This window comes from Staurois parvus, unplaced genomic scaffold (assembly GCF_062004578.1).
Source record: "Staurois parvus isolate SC_StPar_1 unplaced genomic scaffold, SC_StPar_1.0 ptg000403l, whole genome shotgun sequence".
Lineage (NCBI taxonomy): Eukaryota > Metazoa > Chordata > Amphibia > Anura > Ranidae > Staurois > Staurois parvus.
In genome coordinates this window covers 557,501-579,396 of record NW_028318199.1, presented here as the reverse complement: position 1 = coordinate 579,396, position 21,896 = coordinate 557,501, and the positions used below count along the sequence as shown (strand labels likewise).

The 21,896-nt window shown below is 40.8% G+C and overlaps 1 protein-coding gene across 1 annotated transcript in view; it reads left to right on the top strand.

Moving 5' to 3' along the window:
• LOC149455100 (electrogenic sodium bicarbonate cotransporter 1-like) overlaps positions 1–21,896 on the top strand; it is a 619,577-nt gene that overhangs the window by 171,390 nt on the left and 426,291 nt on the right. Inside the window, exons 6-8 of the mRNA XM_089686634.1 lie at positions 11,019–11,106; positions 13,349–13,503; positions 17,325–17,426. Of these exons, the coding sequence (XP_089542760.1) occupies positions 11,019–11,106; positions 13,349–13,503; positions 17,325–17,426 (345 nt within the window). The remainder of the gene's footprint in view (positions 1–11,018; positions 11,107–13,348; positions 13,504–17,324; positions 17,427–21,896) is intronic.

Sequence of the window (21,896 nt, the reverse complement as noted above, 5' to 3'; positions counted from 1 at the left end):
ACCAGTTTTGACCCTGCCAGGTCCTATGAGATACATGTTGACACCAACAGAGAAGGACTGGGTGGTGTATTCTATCAAGAACATGATGGACATCTGAGACCTGTCACCTACCTCATCTGGGAGAAACTAACCTACCCACAAAGCAGTTTTTGGCTTTGGAGTGGGCTGTTGTGAACAAGCTGAAAGAATACTTGTACAGGGAAGAATTTGAGGTCAATGCAGAAAACAACCTACTCACATATGCTCTTACCATGGTCATACAGGATGCTAGGGGACATCAATGGTTGTCGGCACTGTCTGGGTTCAGCTGATGTCAAGAAGACTTTGTGACTCAGAGACTTCTAAGGAAGAGTGAACTCATTTAAATCCAGAAGGAGTCCAAGCTTTGCATTACGAAACCAAGTACAGAGCCAGAAGAGCATTAGGGAATGAAGCCATTGCTGGCATCCCAAAGCTCTACTGCAACTTGAACCAGATGTGGAATGAGGGTCTGCCTTCTGTCTCCAAGAAAGACTACAGGAGTGGTGAAGGAGATGATCCTCTCTGTTGTTTTGACTTTGAAAGCCTTGGAAGTGGTCACCCAGAGCTTCTACTAACCACAGATTCCCTGAAAGAGACTTTACTAGTCCACAATGAGTGTGATTGCTTACAGTTACTGGATGGGGTGGTCTACCGGAGGGGCCCCTCAGATGAGCCTGAAAAAAATGGCAACTGTTCCTCCCTGAAAAACATAAAGGGGCAGTGTTAAATGTATTACATGATGAACATGGACATTTGGAACCTAAAAATGTTCAAGCTAGTTAGAGGTTGTTTTTACTGGCTGTGTATGTGGACCGTATTTGAGAGCTATTGCTGCTCCTGTCTCCACTGCATCCAGAGAAAGACTCTGCCCTCCAGAGCTGTTTCAATGGGCTATTTCCAGATTCAAGGCCCCATGGATTGGGTGTGCACTGATTTCTTTGAATATTGATCCCAACACAAGACGCCAAGGGAACATACTGGTAGTGACTGATCATTTCACTTGTTATGCCCAGCCTTTTCCAATGAGAGATTTGCTACAAGAGTGCTGCTTGGCGAGTGGCTACAGAGTATTAGTGGAGAAGTTCTTTGTTCACTATGAACTACCCCAGAAACTTAATTCTGACCAAGAAAGAGATTTTGAGAGCAGACTCATTAAACAACTGTTTTATTTGTTGGGCATTATGAAGTCAAGAATGACACCTCAAGGGGATCCACAACCAGAGAGGTTTAATTGTACCCTCCTTGACATGTTAGGGAACCTTCCTTCAGAAAGAAAACCACATTGGAGCAAATAAATCTCTGCTGTGATCCATGCCTGCAATAGTACTGAGACTGATGTGACTGGATATTCCTCTTTATATTCGGAGGGTTAGCAGGGAAGGGTACAGGGTCTCACAAGGGCACACTACATGAGGGGGAAGCAGGGCACATTACATGGAGGCAGTGCACATTACAGGGGGGCAAGGCACATTATGTGGGAGCAGGGCACATTACATGTGGGCAAGGCACATTGTGTGGTAGCAGGACACATTATGTGGGAACAGCACAAAAAAATGGCAACCGTCCCAACCGACAACCACTCCTAAGCAGTAAAGTGCACATGGAAGGGCAACGCACATTGCAAACAAAGGAGTTCCCAGCAGCACTTACCAGCTAGCCCACAAAACAACTAATTTGGCCCTGTCTAACAGTTTGCATTAAAAGCAGAGGTCTTTGTTTGCACACACTTGCAAATACATGCATAAATCAAACAAAAATCAGCGAGCGCTCAGGAAAACAATTGCGCAAGCCGCATATGCACTGAAAAAAGGAACTCTAAAGTCTTGCGAATAATCTGAAAAACCAGTGCAGCGCTATAATATATATTAAATTTAATAGATATTAAAATAGATGTAGAATATAATCAATTATATTACTAGATCAATAAAATAAATATACTGCAATATAATACATCTATATAATAATAGATGTAGAATATAATCAATTATATTACTAGATCAATAAAACATAACTAAATAGTGATAAACAATATAAGTGAATGAAGCGCTATGATGGGCGGAAAAAAATTCTGTGAAAATGTGAAAAGTCTTAAAACAAAAAAGTGTTCATAAAATAGTGAAGGCTTGACAAAATCAGGTCAGCATACAGTGCTCCAAATAAGTCCTAATGCATATGTGATATCTAATAAATCCATGTAGCTTAATTCATGCAAAAGATTGGAAGAAATGCACACTCACCAGATTCCTCTCTATTCCTAATTCAATCATATGGTCTAAACATTGCATTACATGCCTTGCTCATATTTTTGAGGAAGGGCATGTAAAACAGAGGAACACCAGTTGCCCAATAACATGCCTTTCTGTCATTTCCAAATTTGCCATGCAGCCTACAAACAGTTTTTGTATCTGCCACACAATATAATTACTAACCCTTGGTCTCTACCTTAAGTAGAGCCTCAGCTAAACAACTTATCATTAACTTACAATAACTCTCAAGCCTATGCCTTAGTGCCCGCTTAGAAATGAGAACTAAAAGTTATAGATTAGGAGGACTAGCAGGAGGTACTAAATAATCACACAATGATCTCCCTTAAGATGTATGACAAACTGACCCAATTATTTATTAATTAAAAGCATATAACCCCTGTTATACTTGCTAAATATATATATTTTTTTGTATTACAAGTACTTATATAGAGCAGACAATTATATGCAGCACTTTACATATATATTGTTTATTCACATCAGTCCCTGAACTCATGGAGCTTACAATCTAAGGTGCCCAACTCACATTCATACATGCACATACTAGGGCCAATTTAGAGAGAACACAATTAACCTACCAGCATGTCTTTGGAATGTGGGAAGAAACTGGGGGTGCCTGGAGGAAACTCACACAGGCACAAGGGGAACATGCAAACTCCAGGCAGGTAGTGCTAGTGTTGCCAGGTGAAAGTGCTAACCACTTAGCCACCATGTAACCCAACCATTTAAACCATTTTTTAGTCTTCTATGCCCCAAATGCTAGTAACACTTTCTTTCACATGATTTTGCCTGCAACTACAAGAATATTAGGAACAAATCATTTTTCTCTACATGATATTATGGGATCATCAGTGACCATGAACCCCAAGATATGCATATACTGAAACATATGCAGTAGACATATCAGATGGAAGCACTCTCGTTAGTCATGGCTTGAAAATTAATTGTATACTTGGATACAATGTGCCCAACTAACTCAAATGAAGTCTAATATTAATAGGCATCTACCTTATAAGAAACTGATATATGAACACAGTGAATGCCCAAATAAATTACAAAAAATGTGGGGAACCTGGAAACCTGAACCTTCTATGTGCTGTCATCTAGACATAAAAGATACTTCACCTAAATATATAGTTCCTACACTGAATGAGATGATTCTGTACTAATTTAACATTGGCCCACAAATGTAGGAGGATGTTTTTCCTCTTACAATGGTTATTTATTGGGTGACTGTACGAAATAATATAATATATCTTTCTGCTTTATTGAATAACCACATGACAATGGAGTTTTCTTTTACTAAAACAGTATAACTGTTGTTTTTAAAAGGTTCCAGTGACATTTAAATGCTTTCTCTTTTCTAAACTTTTATCTTAACTATAGCACGGTATATAAGCAGCTGATTGAGTGCACTCCGTTATGACTCAGAATGTTCTCTGAGTCATTGGGCACAATTCACTAAAGGTTATCGCATGAGTTAAGTCAGTCGCATGACCACATATCACACATATTTGCGATACTGAAAATGTCAATTCACTATTGCTAGTATGCGGTGTTTACTGAAAATAGTAAAAACGCTCAGTAAATACAGCATAAAAAGGCCACAAAGTCAATTGACAAAAGGAAATAAATAATAAATGCATGAGGCATTTAAGTAGTGGTCCAGGCATGCGGTATGTACTGGTATCTGTCAGTACTGTCATGGGTTGTTAAGGAATGGGTGGCCACCAAGTCCTTAACAACCTATGAGTCATCAGCTGTCAGCGGGGTTCCCCACTGACAGCTGAATGTAAAAAAAAAATAGCTGGCAAAAAAAAAATAAAAAATGGCTTGGGGTACCCCCTCCATCCATGCCAAGCCCTTCGGTTCTTGTATGCGTATTGAGGGGAACCCCACATCAATATTTTTTAAAAATGGTGTGGGGTTTCCCCAAAACCATACCAGACCCTTATCCGAGCATACTGCCTGGCAGGTCAGGAAAGGGGGGGGGGCGAGCCAGTGCCCCCTCCCCTCCTGAACCATACCAAGCCACATGCCCTCAACATAGGGGGGTGTTTTGGAGCAGGGGGAGCTCCCCCCCCAAAGCACCTTGTCCCTATGTTGATGGGAATGAGGGCTTCTTCCCCACAATCCTGGCCGGTGGCTGTGAGGGTCTGCAGGCGGGGGCTTATCGGAATCTGGATCCCACCTCCCCCCTATGTGAATGAGTATGGGACAGGGGCGGACTGACCATTTGGAAACTCAGGCACTGCCCGAGGGCCCGGGGTCAGTAGGGGGCCCCATGAGATGCCCCTGGTACCTTTTTCATAGGCTTTTTTGAGTTTGGGCAAGGACACAGGGGCCCCATGATCCCCTATTGCCCGGGGGCCCCATGAGTTGTCAGTCCGCCCCTGGTATGGGGTACATGGTACTGCTACCCATTTGCAAAAACAAAAAGTGTAGTGTAAAAAAAGACAGGAAACAGTCTTTGACAAGTCCTTTCTTGACCTGCAGGGCTGCATTTTCTGATAAGGGTCTGTTATGGATTTTGAGGGGGACCCCATACCATTTAAAAAAACAATTTGGTGTGGGGGGTTCCCCTAAAAACCCATACCGGACCCAAAGGGTTTGGTATGGATGGAACGGGAATCCCCACGCCGTTTTTTAAATATTTTTTTTAATTGCCAGCAATTTTTTTTTTACATTTTTACATAAAAGTGCATTCTTTTGGACATCAGGTGCTCCTTCTTTTCTACTATTCCAAGTATTCGTGTGGAAATGACCTCAAAGCTGTACCAGAAAGGTAGCAAACCAAACCCTAGGGAGGATTTACTGCCAATGTCCACCATTGGGTACAACTGACTGGAGGGACTTCTCCCTACCCACCAACGCAACCACCCACCTATGACCAGTGACTTATGCAATCAGTCCAGTGCTGTCTTCAGCACAAACTTTTTTTTATATGCAACACTCTTGATGCCCATGCTGTGTTGATTGATGCATAAATGTATTGATTTGTTCATTGTGTCACTTCTGTCCTGTAAAATATTGTTATTCCTGTTAACACTGTATGTATCCATGCAGACTTTTCAATAAAATACTTTTATTTTAGATTTAGTTGGATTTTGGGGAAAAAAGTTCAGCCTTGCAATGGGTCTGCACCTGCACTGCAAGGGTTAATTGCTAGTTTATGTCTAGGGGGACAGAAGTTTTAGGCTGCTGCCTGTCTAGTACAGCCTTGCAGTCATTTACACACGAATACTTGGAATAGTAGAAAAGAAGGAGCGCCTGATGTCCAAAAGAATGCACTTTTGATTGTAGATTAGGAGGCATTTATTGAGAGTAACAGCAACTATATCAAGCCAACGCATTTCGGGAGAAAATTCCCATGTTTGTTATATATTTTCCAGGTTTCAAAGTAAAAAATGACAGAGTGACCGCTGTCATTCCAGGGGCAGCAATGAGCTCATTGCGGCCCTGGAATTACAGCGGTCATGCTGTAATTTTTTCCTCTCAAATCTGACGTGGGAATTTTTTCCATTTAATAGCGTGCAGCAACAGCCCAGAAGAACGGAGAGTCTTTTCTCCTGAAATGGGTTGGCTTGATGTACTTGTCGTTACTCTCAATAAATGCCTCCTAGTGTACAATCAAAAGTGCATTCTTTTGAACATTATGCTTCACTCCCAAAAGCTCCTCCATGCTGTTAGACCAGTCCCTGCAGCCTCTTCTTTCCCACTTTCCGGTGCTCTAAGGTCTGCCGACATCAACAGCAAGCCTGTAGCCCTGCATTGGATGTGAAGGCAAAGCACAGCAGTAATCTGCTGCAGCCTAGAGGAACGCCATCTGCCAAGGGAGTTTAGAATCAAGTAAGTAAAAGTGCTTTTCCTGTCTCCTAGACTGAACCAGCAGTTAACCCTTGTAGTGTGACCACCAGTTCAGAAGAGTGATGGCAGAAAAAAGAACAAGCGGTCCATCAACTCTGCCTCATATGTTTGCCCCAAGGATGTTTGAATTTTACTGACTCACTACCTCTGCTACAAGTCTGTTCCAAGCATCAACTATCCTTTCAGTAAAATGATACTTTCGCAATTCCATTTTGAACTTCCATCCTGCTAGTTTGAGTCATGTCCCTCTGTTCTTGATCTTCATATTGAAAATACTGGACAAGCAATGATTGCCCATTCATGAAAGTCCTTTGTGCTAAACTGCTGTGATGTCCACTCCCATTTAAATAGAACTGTGGTGAATGAAAATCTCTCAGCCATTTCTTTGGACCCCCATGCAAAATTTTTGAAAATATGGTCACCATGGACCACATACTCTCAGCCAAACCAAAGAGCTTTGAATCTTTGAATTACATATACACCTTACCGTCCCCTCTCTGCTCCACATTTCCTTTCCATGAGCCTTCCCCTCTCCCCCCATATGCACCCCCACCCCCATTTTATTTCAGTCTCTCTCTCTCTTTCACCCCACCCCTTTTCTTTTTCTTTTTGTCTTGCTTTTTCTATTCTATATTACTACTCTTTTCCTTTACAATTTAAAACTGGAGAGTGCAAAATATGGGGAAACTGTGCATGGTAATTGATCGGTTTCGGCGTGTTCAATTAAGCTTTGACAATAAAACCTGGAAGCTGTTTGGTTTCTATGTAGAGCTGTACTAGATTTGCATGCTCTAGTTTTAGTAAATCACTCCCATTCTATCTTATCAATAACAATTTTGTAATTGAGGTCCGCTGCCACTGCACACAGTATTCTAAATGTGGTCTAATTAAAGTTCTATATAGGGGAATCAGGACTTTTTTCCTCCTGCTGATGACCCCAAAGCTTTCCTGGAATTGGGTTTTAAGAAGAATTTACTTTGATAGAGTAATATACACTGATTAGAGTTAAGGAAGGTTTTTTTGCTTTAATCTTTTCTCACCATAACCTGTGTGGTCATGCTGTTCCGTTGGGTTCCAAGGCCATAGTTTCCATACATTGCACTGATGATGCCTGAAACTGTTGTTTGCCATTTGGAATAAATGCCTCTATACTATTAGGATATATATGCATAATAAGCCTTCATTTCTCACTGATAGGAGGATCTATTTTGGGATAGTTTAGTAGTATGATCTTTTTGAGTTTAGGAAGTAGTGACATGTTGGCCAACATTTTGTCTGTAAATTTGTTGCTGTGTGAAATGTTACTTAGGGGCCAATATGGGGCAAATTTCTTCTAGCAGGTCATTGAATAACCATCTGCACTTGGAGCAGTTGATGTTTTTAAAAATGTAATGATTTCCACAATTTCTAATTCAGTGCAAGGAACACTAAAATGTTGTAACTGCTGACTGATTAGAAGAGGAAGGCAAATCCCATCCAGCCATTCTAGAGAGGTTGGGAGAGGGGGGAAAAGAGTAATTTCTTATAGAAATAAATATTTTTTTTAGGACCTCTTTCAGGTGTAATGAAATATGACAATTTCTATTGTGGAGTCTATAACTGGTTTTATAGAGTGGTTTAATTTTCCAGTGAACAAGCAGTTACTATTTAATATACATTTGGCTTTAGACAGTAGAGTATCCAAAGCTTAAGCTATTTTGGTTAATGTGACTTAAGATCTCAAGGGAGTGGTTTTAATATGAATTTTATGATATAATTTAACCAAGACTATCGTGAGCTATAATTGTAGCTGTGGTTATACTATTCAGATATCCTCTTTTCACAACCTTGTGTGCCATCCATATTATTCGAGTTGTTTAGAAAGTTAAATGTAAACAGAGAATCAATCAGAATCATCAAAGCAGCTCTTCACCTCCATAATCTAAAGATTTTTACAAAGTGCTGATGTGATTAAATACTGATGTATTATAACTATAAAAAATTCTCCGTGAACAATCTCCCAATCCCAATCAAATATCACGCAAACATTATATGTAAATAAATAAAGTCCAACTAAATAAGTCTACCCAGTGTGCAAGCAAATAAGTGAATACAAACCAAAAAACAAACATGATAGTGTTCACAAAGGTCCTTTTATTAGACAAAAAATAATAATCACAGTTGTGCTTTCTTCCACCACCTGTTGGACACACTCACCAATTTGTATTGCCAATCTTTCTCAAGAAAGGCAAAATCTATTTTAAAAAAATCTGGCCACAGATGTATTGATTCAAGAAGCATTATACCAGGTTGAGATCAGCTTATCTGTGCTTGGGTTATCCCTCACAGATTTTATTGTGAATTACCATGGAGGGGGATTCAGTATATTATTGTTTACAAAGTTGTTGGAGAATATTTTAATCTGTTAAAATTGAATCATTGAGTCTATTAAAATAAGAGATGTTAGAAAGGTCTATATGCAATGTCAGAAAGGAAGTAATGTGATTTTCTGACCATGGACATACATGGATTGAAGCTGAAGTGGAGTTAGCTATAAGTATCAAAGTACCAAATACAGTATGAAATCCAAAGTTGCATAACTATGTGGATGTGAATAGAATGTATAGTCCTTAGTTCCAATATTATGAGCACACCATGTATTTATCTGACAAAGCACTAAAGTAGAATAACAGTTTGGGTAAAATTCTTATTTTAATAGCCCTAACTCTATCTGGAAAGGAGATATGGTATGCAGACAACAATTTAAGCGAACACCGGTGGATAATTTGAAAGGTATAAGGATTATATTGAAAGCATAAGCTGAATGCCCAGATTTGAAAGAGTTTGCATACTCCAAGACAGGGGCGGACTGACAACTCATGGGGCCCCCGGGCAATAAGGGATCATGGGGCCCCTGTGTGCTTGCCCTTACTCAAACCACACCAAAAAAAGCCTATGAAAGGTACCAGGGGCATCTCATGGGGCCCCTTACTGACCCCGGGCCCTCGGGCAGTGCCCGAGTTTCTGAATGGTCAGTCCGCCCCTGCTCCAAGAATAGTGTGTATGAATAGAGGTAATGGTTGCATGGGATAGATTAACTGAAAACATTTGGATAGATTCACATTGGACCCAAGAGATCATAAGAAGAAAAAACTTTCAAGGAAAAATAAGGTTAAAAAGCGAAGTAATAGGATCAGACAGAAATAATAAAATGTGTGATGTGATGGTAAACAATAATGTAAATAATAAGAAAATAACAAAGAAATGAGATGGTCTGACCATGGACATAAATGTATTGAAACTATAGAGGAATTAGAGCTGTAAGAGCTATAAGTATAAAAAGTACCAAACAAATAATCCAAACATACATAACTATCATGTGGATGAGAATAGAAAGTATATTCCTAGCTCTAATATTATGAGCACACTATGTATCTATATGTTGCCATGATTGAAGAGACCTAGATAAAGATGTAGAATAAGCTTTAGATGTACTAGCAACCCTGCTTCTATCCAAAGCGGGATGTGCCACAAGGTTAAAATCTCTACCAACAATCAGATGTGTGCAGCTGACTTGGTCTAAGACCTATACAATTTTCTTAAAAAGGAAACATGAGAGTAATTTGGATCATATACTGTACATTAGCAATAGCTAGCGACAGTTCCATCAATGACCCCTGAAGAATAGTAAATCTGCTTTCTAGATCCTTATAAATATGTGTAGCACCCTCCTCGTTAGCTAGGGGGAGCTCTAGCTCAATTGTTAGCAAGGAGGGCTGAGTAACAGCCTGGGGTGATAGCCAGGTGGGTCAGATCTGAGATGCTCTGCAGACAAACCCTCTGAGACTTCCCCCTGCTCTAGAACTTTGGAGAAAGGTCTAGAAGCAGTGGGAAGAAGTGAAGAGTGGCTAGCCTGTACTCTTAGAGGATCCTGGCCAATCCCCAATAGAAGGCTTGACAAGGGGCCAGTACAGCCTTTAAGAGTAACTGAGCCTGCTCAGCAGCAGGATAGTTGGGAGAAGAGTTCGGTTGGAAGATGGAGACAAAGTGTGGTTGAAGAGAGAAGCCTCGGAGGGGGCCTAGATGGGAGAGGGGCTCACCTCCACACAGGAGGATCTTGAAAGGAGGAAAGCTTAGGACTTCACCAGCCCCCCAGAGAGAGGACCACCTGTGTAGCAGGGAAGGAACGGACCAGCTAGAGGGCCTGGTAGCTGCCACCAACCCACCAGCAGCACTGGAGGACTGAGTGAGTAAACCTGCACCCCCTGGGTCAGATAGGGGAAGGAGCACTCTGATGTGAAACCAGAGTAGCAACTACCTGGGCTGTCATACCTTAAAGTGACAGGCACTATATCCCCTACTCAGAGATTGACCAAGAACAGCTGGATTAGGAGAATCTAGGGTCTGGGGTGGTACAACCGGAGACACAGGCTAGCTCCTCAAGAAGAGAATTTTTGTGTAAAAAACTTGTATATAGTTCCAAGAAGTTGTCCTTGGTTCCACGGTTCCATTGGGCATCCCATACAACCCTAACCCTATCCCAGTTCAAATCCCCTAATAAAACTTCAAAACAAAGCTCAAGGACTGGTTACTGTCCCCTGGATGCAAGTTAATGTGAACATGTTGCCTGGCTGTGCAGGACTATGGGGGGGACCCAAAACGTATGCAATATGGGGTAGTGCTATATATGCTGTATATCAAAGGATACAGAAATATCCTTTGATAGCCACAAGCTTTAGATGAAAAGGTGGTGAGCTGCCGCAGCCTATATGCTGTGTCAAAGCATTGGGGGTAATTAGTGGAAGATAAATTAATCTCTTGAAGAGTATAACATCAGCACCCAACCCATTGCAGGTATTTTTAAGATATATATGTTTGTTTTTACAGATTTATTTTCATCCTGCTGGGTCCAAAAAACAAGCTTAAAGCATATCATGAAATTGGACGAGCTATGGCCACGTTACTAACTGATGAGGTAAACATTCAGTTTAAATCAGCAAATCTTTCTTTACAGGTAAAGTTGAAATATTTTCGCATTAAAAATAAACTGACATTGTAGCAATGTCCATCTGTGAGATTCTCACAGATCGCGCATTCAATAAAGGATATCTTGTGGATAACAAGATATTGGCATATTTAGGCTATGCCACCAGTGCTATTCAGCCACAGCTGCTGCAGCACCCCATATTTGTTTTATTACACTGTTATTGTTTACTTCATAACTTTATGTTTTAATTTTTTGACTACAGCTTTCTCAACTTGTACTACTTGGGACTGGGAATTAGGACTTAACTCCTTTAAATATACAAACCGTGTTGAGTTAAAAATAAAAACATAAATTTATAGGTTCATTTCTAAATGACACAGAAAATAACCCACCATTAATATTGTAAAAGTCCACCAGAAAATACAAAAAAAATTAATAAGGTAAAAAGCTCCCACAATTAATATCATAAAAGTCCACAATATGTACACATAACCAAAACGTTGCCCCGGATGTCACATATAACGAAACACATAGAGCAGAGCCATTTGCTGATTATTATTATTATTATACAGTATTTATATAGCGCCAAAGGGTTTGCTCAGCGCTGTACAATAGCAAATGTCATCATGCTACCAGAAAGTGACCTGGAAGTGGTCTTTTAATTAATAAAACCTACATGGGGTGCCTTGCTCTTGTTTTCTCTTTGAGCTAATGCAGTTGACAGCTAAAGACGATGTCCTAGGTTTGATCAGGCTGCCTGCCAATTCTGACGAGGAGTTGGGAGAGATGCAGCTAAATACCATATTACTTGCCACTTATGACTTCTCATTAATCAGGGGGTCATATGTGTTTGGTAAGTGCATATTGTGTTACCATTTAGTAGAGGCTTTGGATTTATACTGGAACTTTTGGTGCTACATTTTAGTTATGTTCACACTTTGTGGACTTTAATGATATTAATTGTGGGGACTTTTTACCTTATTTATTTATTTGTTACTTTCTGGTGGACTTTTACAATATTAATTGTGGGTTTTTTTTGTGTCATTTACAATTGAAACTATTTTTAGCTCAACACTGTTTGTGTATTTACCTTACTACTATGGAAAATATCTCGTAGTGTTTTGTAGCTTATTTTCATTATTTTTATATTTCTTTTACACTTGCACAGTTTGTCTTTCTTATGAAAATAGTTTTACTTATGTCTTTTGCTTATACTACCAGCATTCGTACCAGGGGCGGACTGACAACTCATGGGGCCCCCGGGCAATAGGTGATCATGGGGCCCCTGTGTCCTTGCCCAAACTCAAAAAAGCCTATGAAAAAGGTACCAGGGGCATCTCATGGGGCCCCCTACTGACCCAGGGCCCTCAGGCAGTGCCCGAGTTTCCAAATGGTCAGTTTGATCCATACACAATCAGCAACAAAAATGGCTGGATCCTGTTCTGGGGCTCTGTATAGTGGTGAAATTTAAAGTAGAAATGTAGTATATATATATATATATATATATATATATATATATATATATATATATACACAGTATATATATATATATATATATATATATATATATATATATATATATATATATATATATATATATATATTGCTGTGCAGCCCTAGGAACATGTCTTGTCTCTACTTGAGTGTGTCATATGTTAGGCTGGCTGCTGCATAGTGTGGAAATCTTCTTCCCAATGCTGGTGGGTCCTCCACAAAGCACTTATCTTTTGGTGGTTTGAGGATAACATCAGCCACTGCAAATGTGAAAGATTTGCTCCGCTCACCCGCCCCTTCTGCCCACACAAAGCTTTCTGTGAATGAAGGATGGGCAGATGAATAACAGGAACCACCTCTTCCAATCATTGCATTTTGGCTAAGAATACGATAAGTGCTTTGAATGGAGGAGGTGGGTGAAAGGGGGTGGGCGAGCGGTGCAACTCTTCCATGCTAGCAACAGCTGATGTTAATCTTCAGCTGTGTGTAGGAGAAGTGGAGAGTGGATTTTTACTCTAAGCAGCAGCCAACTGAACATAGAACACTTTATTACAGCTAAGCTATTTCCCAGACTCTGTATAGCAAAAAGAAATGTAACCAAACTTCAGCTTAAACATAGGGGTAGTTTTGAAGCAGTTAAAGGTTTAAACTGGGTTTTAGAAAATAATTCTGGTAATGTTCAAACAAATATTTAAAAAATATATAAAAATATATAAACACAAATGTATTATTCTAGCTTTTCCGGAAGGTAGCATATAAGGCTATGAACAAAGATGAATTAACAGCAGGAATTGATGATTTCTTAGACGAAGTTGCTGTTCTGCCACCAGGAAAATGGGATCCTACAGTTCGTATCCAACCACCCAAATTTCTGCCATCAGCCCAGAGAAGGTAAATATCTTACAGGGAAGAGCAATTCACACAGGGGTGTCCACTAAATTATAATGATGTGTAAAATCCTGCTTATATGGACTATATTAGATTTTAAGTGAAATAAGCCACATTGTTTTTCCATCACAACAGAAGTGAAAATATATCTGCCAGGTATACCTTTGGAAAGTAATAGTGAAGAAAAAAGTAGCAGAGGGATAAAATGCACAACAATATAAGCAAAACAACTGGATAAGAGGGTGGTATATAGAAGGAATGTAGTACTTTCCAGATCAGAATATGCATGGTAGGAAAGACTCAAAGGGAGGGTGAAGGACTCTTTTCATAATACAGTCTACAGCCAGTGGCGGAGGGAACAGCAATTTCAACTATTTTTCTTAAGAGGCTTCTTTTTTACTACTCTTAAAGCGACATTAAAGCTTTGTTTTTTTTTTATTAAAATAGTGGTTTTGCACAGATCAGCCTCTTCTCAAGTCCCCTGCCAGCGCTCCAGTCTCCTCTTCTTTGGCGAGTGCCCCCATGGACAGCCACTTTACATGAGGGCACCCATGCAGGTTCGTTCCCGAGCTGCCCTGACTGCATCCATTGATACAGAGTGGACAGCTTGAGCCCCCCCACTCATTCTGCACAACATTTGGACAGCAGCAGAAGCCAATCTGTCTAGGGAGGAGGGAGACAGCGGCGAGAGCCACTGCTCTGGTGCACATTGCTGGATTGCATTGGGCTCAGGTAAAAATAAGGGATATTATGCACATAATGCATTAGGATGAAAAACCTTAAGGCTTTAGAATCTCTTTTACCCGCTTTTTTTATATTTTATTAAGAAAAAAGCTACAGTTTCTTAATCCCTTCCTCTTCCCATGTTCACTGAAGCTAATGTGAGTTAGTGGACAAAGATGGGGGTAATTTATTCTATATGGACCATATTCCTAACAATCTGATGGCTAATGAGAGGAATATCTATCTAAGAAAACAATATCTAGTAGATGAGAGATTACAGTCAAACCAGCTAGATAGATACACTCTCCAAAATGCATAAACACCTCACCCGCCTGCCTAGGAGGGAGACTGATAGTGGTGAGGATAAGCTTTTTGTTTATCCCCAATACTCCATTTCTGTATAGCATATTAATATCCTTAGTACAAAGAATATGTGGATACAATAGACACTGTGGCCTTTTTATCTAAATTAGAGATGGTTACATGGGTAGTTGAGAAAATGTATTTGGTGATTTGGGATGTTATAAGTGTGGACAGTATACATAGACTGAAATCAAGTCTCAAACAAGCTAAATCTGGCTCACAATAAGATTAATTGGGGGGGGAGAGGAGAAACACATGTGTAGGATGTGTACCTGGCTCTAATGACACTAGTGTGGTGTGATGAGGACACTGGTATTGCAGTGATCTCCCAATCACCACCAGGGTATGGCAGTGATGAGGACACTGGTATAGTAGTGATCATGATGCTGGTATGGTGGTGATCAGAACACTGGTATGGTGGTGATCAGGACACTGGTGCTGGTGTATACTGGTCTGGCATCACTGCAATCAGGGACACTGGCTGGCAGCAATGATCTGGTGACACTGACTGGTGTAGCTAATAAGGTACACTGTTCTGGCAGCACTTTTGACACTGGGGCAGGTGTGACAGGTGGCTGGCTGCACAGTTTATTCACACTACACTGGGGGATACTGATCAGGGACACTGTGAGCTGGTTGGCACTGGTGTGTGTGAAAACAGATTACTGCAGATTACTCACTGTACCACCATAACTGTTCTCTCTCCTTTCACACATGGGAGAAGAGAACCAGTGTATACTTTCACTTTCTACGTCCACCTGCATAAGCAAATGTACCATTGCTGGATTTCCCTCTGGAAAAGAACTGTTGTCATAATTGAATAATTATTAGAAGACAACACATAGTAATGGATTATATATTTCTGTTGTTTCTGCTATCAAGTCATAAAACTCTGTCCTTACATCTCAGTTACAAGATAAGGTGACAGAGGCCTCCACCAATTACTCATCTACCCCCACTGCAGATAATTACGACATCCTCTCCTTGGCTTACCGAGAATTGTACCTACACTTGTCAGAAATTACTAGGTTGGATGTCCAGGCCCACAGACAGGAATTTTTAATTTGGGGATACAAATAGTAGGTTATTGGTGATGATGTCGCAGCATGATAGGCCTCTTACTGTAATTCCAGAATTTTGTACTGCGGATGGGGGGGTGGTGTCTTCCGAGGAGGATATATTGCACAAATTTGAAACTTATTATACCTCTCTTTATTCCTCCTCCACCAAGTCAGATCCTAACCCTTCGGGCTTGGCCGCCCTGTTGGACCCGTTGGCCCTTGGATGGATTTCTGACTCTGAGTGCGCTCTGTTGGTCTTGGATATTACTGCGGAGGAGGTTTCCGTGGCTGTGTGCTCCTTCCCTGATGATAAGGCTCCGGGACCCAATGGTATTCCGATGGATTTTCACAAGACCCATGTGGAGTTTTTAGCCCCCATCCTGACGTCCCTATATAAGGATTGCCTACACGTCATGGCGAGCTCCTGTCCCACTCTTCAAGCTAACTTAAATTTGCCCCCGCATTGTTACTTCAGATACCTTCAGGTCTCCCATGCTTTAGAGGTCAGTTTCCTGTTCAACCGCTCTCCCTTTCCTATTCTGAGTTGGAGTCTGTCCTTCGTATACCATGCATGTAAAAACCCTTATCGGAATTATACAGATATCTTCTTGTGGTGGCCAGCCCCGAATTGGTATCTTTACGTCTGAAGTGGAGGACGAATATTCCCAATTTGGATGATGATGATTGGTCCGAGATTTGGGATCATCCTGTCTCCCCTAGTTTCTGCCAGAGATAAACGGATTCAATTTAAAATTTTATACATAGAATGAACCACTCTTTTTCTTCTGCATGTTGGCGTTGTTCTCATGAAGATGGGGAGTTCTTTCACACCTTTTGGACCTGTCCTGCTATTATGTCTTTTTGGCATGCAGTATTACATACGTACAATTGAAGAAGTAGTACATATTAGTGTTCTCCTTGACCTGAAATTCTGTTTATTGGGGCTGGTAGAACCGCTGGCTCCTGCTTTGGCCAAGCGCACCATATTAATAGTCCTGTTGTTTTATGCTTGTAAAACAATCACTCTAAGCTGGAAAAATATGTCTCCCCCTGCCATAACTTATAGGAAACCACTAGTGAATTCTAATTTACCAGTTTACCAGACTACCTATTCTAATAGAGGATGCCCCCACAAATTTTATAAAATTTGGTCATGATGGCTTGATGATATTTCTACCGCCACTGCGGCGGCTGATGTGGGGAATTGATTGACGGATAGTCAGGTGCTTTGTTTTTTTTTTTGTTTTGTTTAATTTTTTTTTCTCTTGTGAGCTGGGTTCCCTTTTATCTGTTATGGTCCTTTTATATTATCTACAAATGATTAGGCCCTGAATATCATGTGTGGTCCCCCCTTCTCCCCCCCCCCTTTTTTTTTGTTTTTCTCCCTTGGGTTGTTTTGATCCTTTTGTTGTTTTATGTTCACTCTGTTGGGCTTTGACCCTGCCCCTGCAAGGGCGTCTGTATTATGTATGTTTTCACCAAATTCATATGTTTAAAATAAAAAAAGATTTAAAAAAAAAAACTTCAAATAGGAATTTTTAGAAAGAGATGCAATCCACTCATTTCTCAGCACAGGTTTTGTAGATCAATTTTTGTTGCAGAATTAAAGGCCATCCATATCAACATTTATTTTTATTTTGCCTTTTATTAATGTACTAACAAAACTCTTTGTTCCAGAATGGGTAAGCTTGTGAGTATGGTGCAGGTGGCTGGAGCCAAAGGCAGTGGAAGGGACACTTGTAGAACAGAGGAGCGGACTGCACAAATGGAGAAGATGAGGTGAGGTGTGACTGTCAGCGGGGAACTAATGCTGTATGATGGGTCTGTGTCCTGTGAGCAGAAATGGGGTCCAGGGAGGGAGGTGAATATCTGCCATGATGAAGGGAGGTTTGCAGGCAGCTGGTAGGGAGGCACTGTACCATGGGAGAGAGGTGCTGTAGGCATAGTTGTTTGGATGTGCTGTTGTTGGGGAAGAGGATGGTGAGTAGGGATGAGCTGATTGTATGGCTGATCAGGTGTATGGACCCTTCTCTTTTTGAGCAAAGTGGAGGGGATTTCCCATATTTGGTTAATGAGGTCAGCATTATTCCTGTCCCATCCCTTATAATGTATACCTAGAGGTGATTGTAGCCGTATTAGTGCATTTGCAATAGAAACAATTAAGTACTGTCCGTGATACTTTTTTTGTGCTTGGAGTGTGGGAGGAAACCAGAGTACGCAGAGGAAACCCACGCAGAAACAGAGAGAACATGCAAACTCCAGGCAGGAGGTGCCGTGGTTGGGATTCGAACCAACAACCCTAGCACTGCCAGGCAGAAGTGCTAACCATTTAGCCACTGTGCTGCTATAACCACTACCTGATTTGGTTATTACCCAGCTAGTGGTTGTGGGGATAGATTGCCTCTATATATCTCTCTATAGTCACTATATACCTATTTAGGTTTATTGGGCTATCATATCCATTGTCTGGTACTTATGATCAGCTATAATACTGCATTGCTTGCTGCAATTTTTTGAAACACCCCCTACATGGCGGTGTAACCATTGTGTCAGTGCTGCATATACAGTATATTAGATCACGTATCACTATATTTACAGCACCTTACTAATTTGACTGGTCATGCCATCTGTTTTTAATTGATTTTAGGTCATACTTTGATATATTTTCTCATTCTGAGGTGATGGCTAACTGAGGTATTTACCTTATACTATATGTCTATAAATGCATAGTGTAATAAAGCATAATTTTTTTAATTACTTTGAGTATCGCTTTCTGTCCATCATGTAACCGTTTTCTTTGTGAATCCCTTTTCACATTCCTTTGTTTTTGATGTGGAGTCATTTATCCCTGTACGGTTTTTAAGGGGGAAGTCATTTTTCATTAATTAACCACTTCCTGTCTGGACACTTTTACCCCCTTCCTGTCCAGGGCAATTTTCAGCGCTATCACACTTTGAATGACACATGCGCGGTCATGCAACACTGTACCCATATGAATTTTTTACCATTTTTTTGAGACAGATAAAGCTTTATTTTGGTGGTATTTATTCACCGCTGGGATTTTTTTATGTTTTTGCTATGTAAATGAAAAAGTCCAAAAATTTTGAAAAAAAAGTGTTTTTCTTATAAAATTTTGCAAATAAATAATCTTTCATCATAAATCTTGGCCGAAATGTATTCCATTATCTTTTTAGTAAAAAAATAAAAAGCCAAATTAGTTTATAACCACAAATTATAATTTTTAAACATTGTTTTTAAATTTTTATATTATTATTTATGTTTTTGGGGTTTTTTAACATACTGTCACCCTAGCAGTACAGTGTCACCATGGTGACATTGTACTACTTGTGGGGGTGATGATTTTTTTTTTTTTTTTTTTTTTTACAGTGATTGCTTTTACCCCCATATAGGATGTAAAAGCAATCATTTCTCCTTCACTCTGTCTGCATTCTTGCAGCCATTGCGAAATACTGAGTGAGCTGTGATTGGTCAACAGCTTGTCACATGGTACAAGGCTGTTGTGAATAGCCTTGTACCATGTGACCTCTGTGATCATTCACAGATTTCACATGTAGTAAGCAATGATGTCACAAGTGACATCTTGCTTACTACTTTGCATGTGATCACTGATTGGCCAATCAGTGATCACATGATTGGGATCCCGTCCGACGATCGGTGTTTCGGAGGACACAGCGAGCACCGGATCGCGGTGCTGCGCGCTCCCAGGAAGCGCGCACAGCTAGAAATGGCAGGTGCCGTTTATGAACGGGAACCCGCCCCTGGAGTGCCACCGTCCTGCCGTTTATAAACAGCAGGCGGACAGCAAGTGGTTAAAGTAAAACAAAAAATGAAAAAAATTACTTTAACCGCCTCCCGCCCGGCTTATAAGGAAATGACGGACGGGCAGTGGTTCTCTCGTTCTGGGAGGACATCATATGACGAACTCCCACTCTAACCACACGTGCACGTCCCTAGGACACAGCGAATCACCGATCAGTGGAAAGAGCCAATGACTTCGACTCTGTCATGTGATCAGCTGTGTCCAATCACAGCTGATCGCATGTAAATAAGGAAATGCAGGTTATCGGAATTCCTCAGAGGGAACATGTACACTGATCATCAGTGTAGCCCCATCAGTGCCACTTGTCTGCCCATCAGTGCCATCTGTCAGTGCCCATCAGTGCACATCAATGTCACATACAGTCATGGCCGAAATTGTTGGCACCCTTGATATTTCTCCAGGAAATCATGTATTTCTCACGAAACGTATTGCATTAACACATGTTTTGCTATACACATGTTTATTCCCTTTGTGTGTATTGGGACAAAACAAAAAAAGGGAGGAAAGAAAGCAAATTCGACATAATGTCACACAAACCTCCAAAAATGGGCTGGACAAAAGTATTGGCACCCTTTCACAACTGCGGATAAATAAGAATGTTACAAGCATGTGATGCTCCTGTAAACTCACCTGGGGCAAGTAACAGGTGTGGGCAATATAGAAATCACACCTGAAAGCAGATAAAAAGGAGAGACGTTCACTTAACCTTTGCATTGTGTGTCTGTCTGTGCCACACTAAGCATGGACAACAGAAAGAGGAGACGAGAACTGTCTGAGGACCTGAGAACCAAAATTGTGGCAAAATATCAACAATCTCAAGGTTACAAGTCCATCTCCAGAGAACTAGATTTGCCTTTGTCCACAGTGCGCAACATTATCAAGAAGTTTGCAACCCATGGCACTGTAGCTAATCTCCCTGGTCGTGGACGGATGAGGAAAATTGATGAAAGATTGCAACGCAGAATAGTCCGGATGGTGGATAAGCAGCCCCAAACATGTTCCAAAGACATTCAAGCTGTCCTGCAGGCTCAGGGAGCATCAGTGTCAGCGCGAACTATCCGTCGACATTTAAATGAAATGAAACGCTATGGCAGGAGACCCAGGAGGACCCCACTGCTGACACAGAGACATAAAAAAGCAAGACTACAGTTTGCCAAAATGTACTTGAGTAAGCCAAAAGCCTTCTGGGAAAACGTCTTGTGGACAGATGAGACCAAGATAGAGCTTTTCGGTAAAGCACATCATTCTACTGTTTACCGAAAACGGAATGAGGCCTACAAAGAACAAAACACAGTACCTACGGTAAAATATGGTGGAGGTTCAATGATGTTTTGGGGTTGTTTTGCTGCCTCTGGCACTGGGTGCCTTGACTGTGTGCAAGGCATCATGAAATCTGAGGATTACCAAAGGATTTTGGGTCGCACTGTAGGGCCCAGTGTCAGAAAGCTGGGTTTGCGTCCAAGATCCTGGGTCTTCCAGCAGGACAATGACCCCAAACATACGTCAAAAAGCACTCAGAAATGGATGGCAAAGAAGCGCTGGAGAGTTCTGAAGTGGCCAGCAATGAGCCCAGATCTAAATCCCATTGAACACCTGTGGAGAGATCTTAAAATTGCTGTTGGGAAAAGGTGTCCTTCCAATAAGAGAGACCTGGAGCTGTTTGCAAAGGAAGAGTGGTCCAAAATTCCGGGTGAGAGGTGTCAGAAGCTTATTGATGGTTATAGGAAGCGACTGATTTCAGTTATGTTTTCCAAAGGGTGTGCAACCAAATATTAAGTTAAGGGTGCCAATACTTTTGTCCAGCCCATTTTTGGGGTTTTGTGTGACATTATGTCATATTTGCTTTTCTGCCTCTGTTTTATATTTGTTCCAATACATACAAAGGGAATAAACATGTGTATAGCAAAACATGTGTTAATGCAATACCTTTTTTGTGTGAAATACTTGATTTTCAGGAAAAATATCAAGGGTGCCAACAATTTCGGCCATGACTGTATCAGTGCTTACCAGTGAACATCAATGCCACATATCAGTGCCCATCTGAGCTGCCTTTCAGTGCCGCCTTTCAGTGCCACCTATCAGTGCCTGTCAGTGCTGCCTATCAGTGCCGCCTAACAGTTCCAGTCAGTGCCATATATCAGTACAGCCTTTCAGTGGCTATCAGTGATGTCTGTCAATGCCCATCAGTGCCATCTACCAGTGCATCCTCATTAGTGCCGCCTATCAGTGCCCATCACTGCAGCCTCATTAGTACACATCAGTGAAAGAGAAAAAATACTCATTTACAAAATTTTATAACAAACTAAGAAAAAAACTTTTCCAAATTTTCAATTGTTTTTGGTTTGTTTAGCAAAAAATAAAAAACCCAGTGGTGATTAAATACCACCAAAAGAAAGCATTATCTGTCT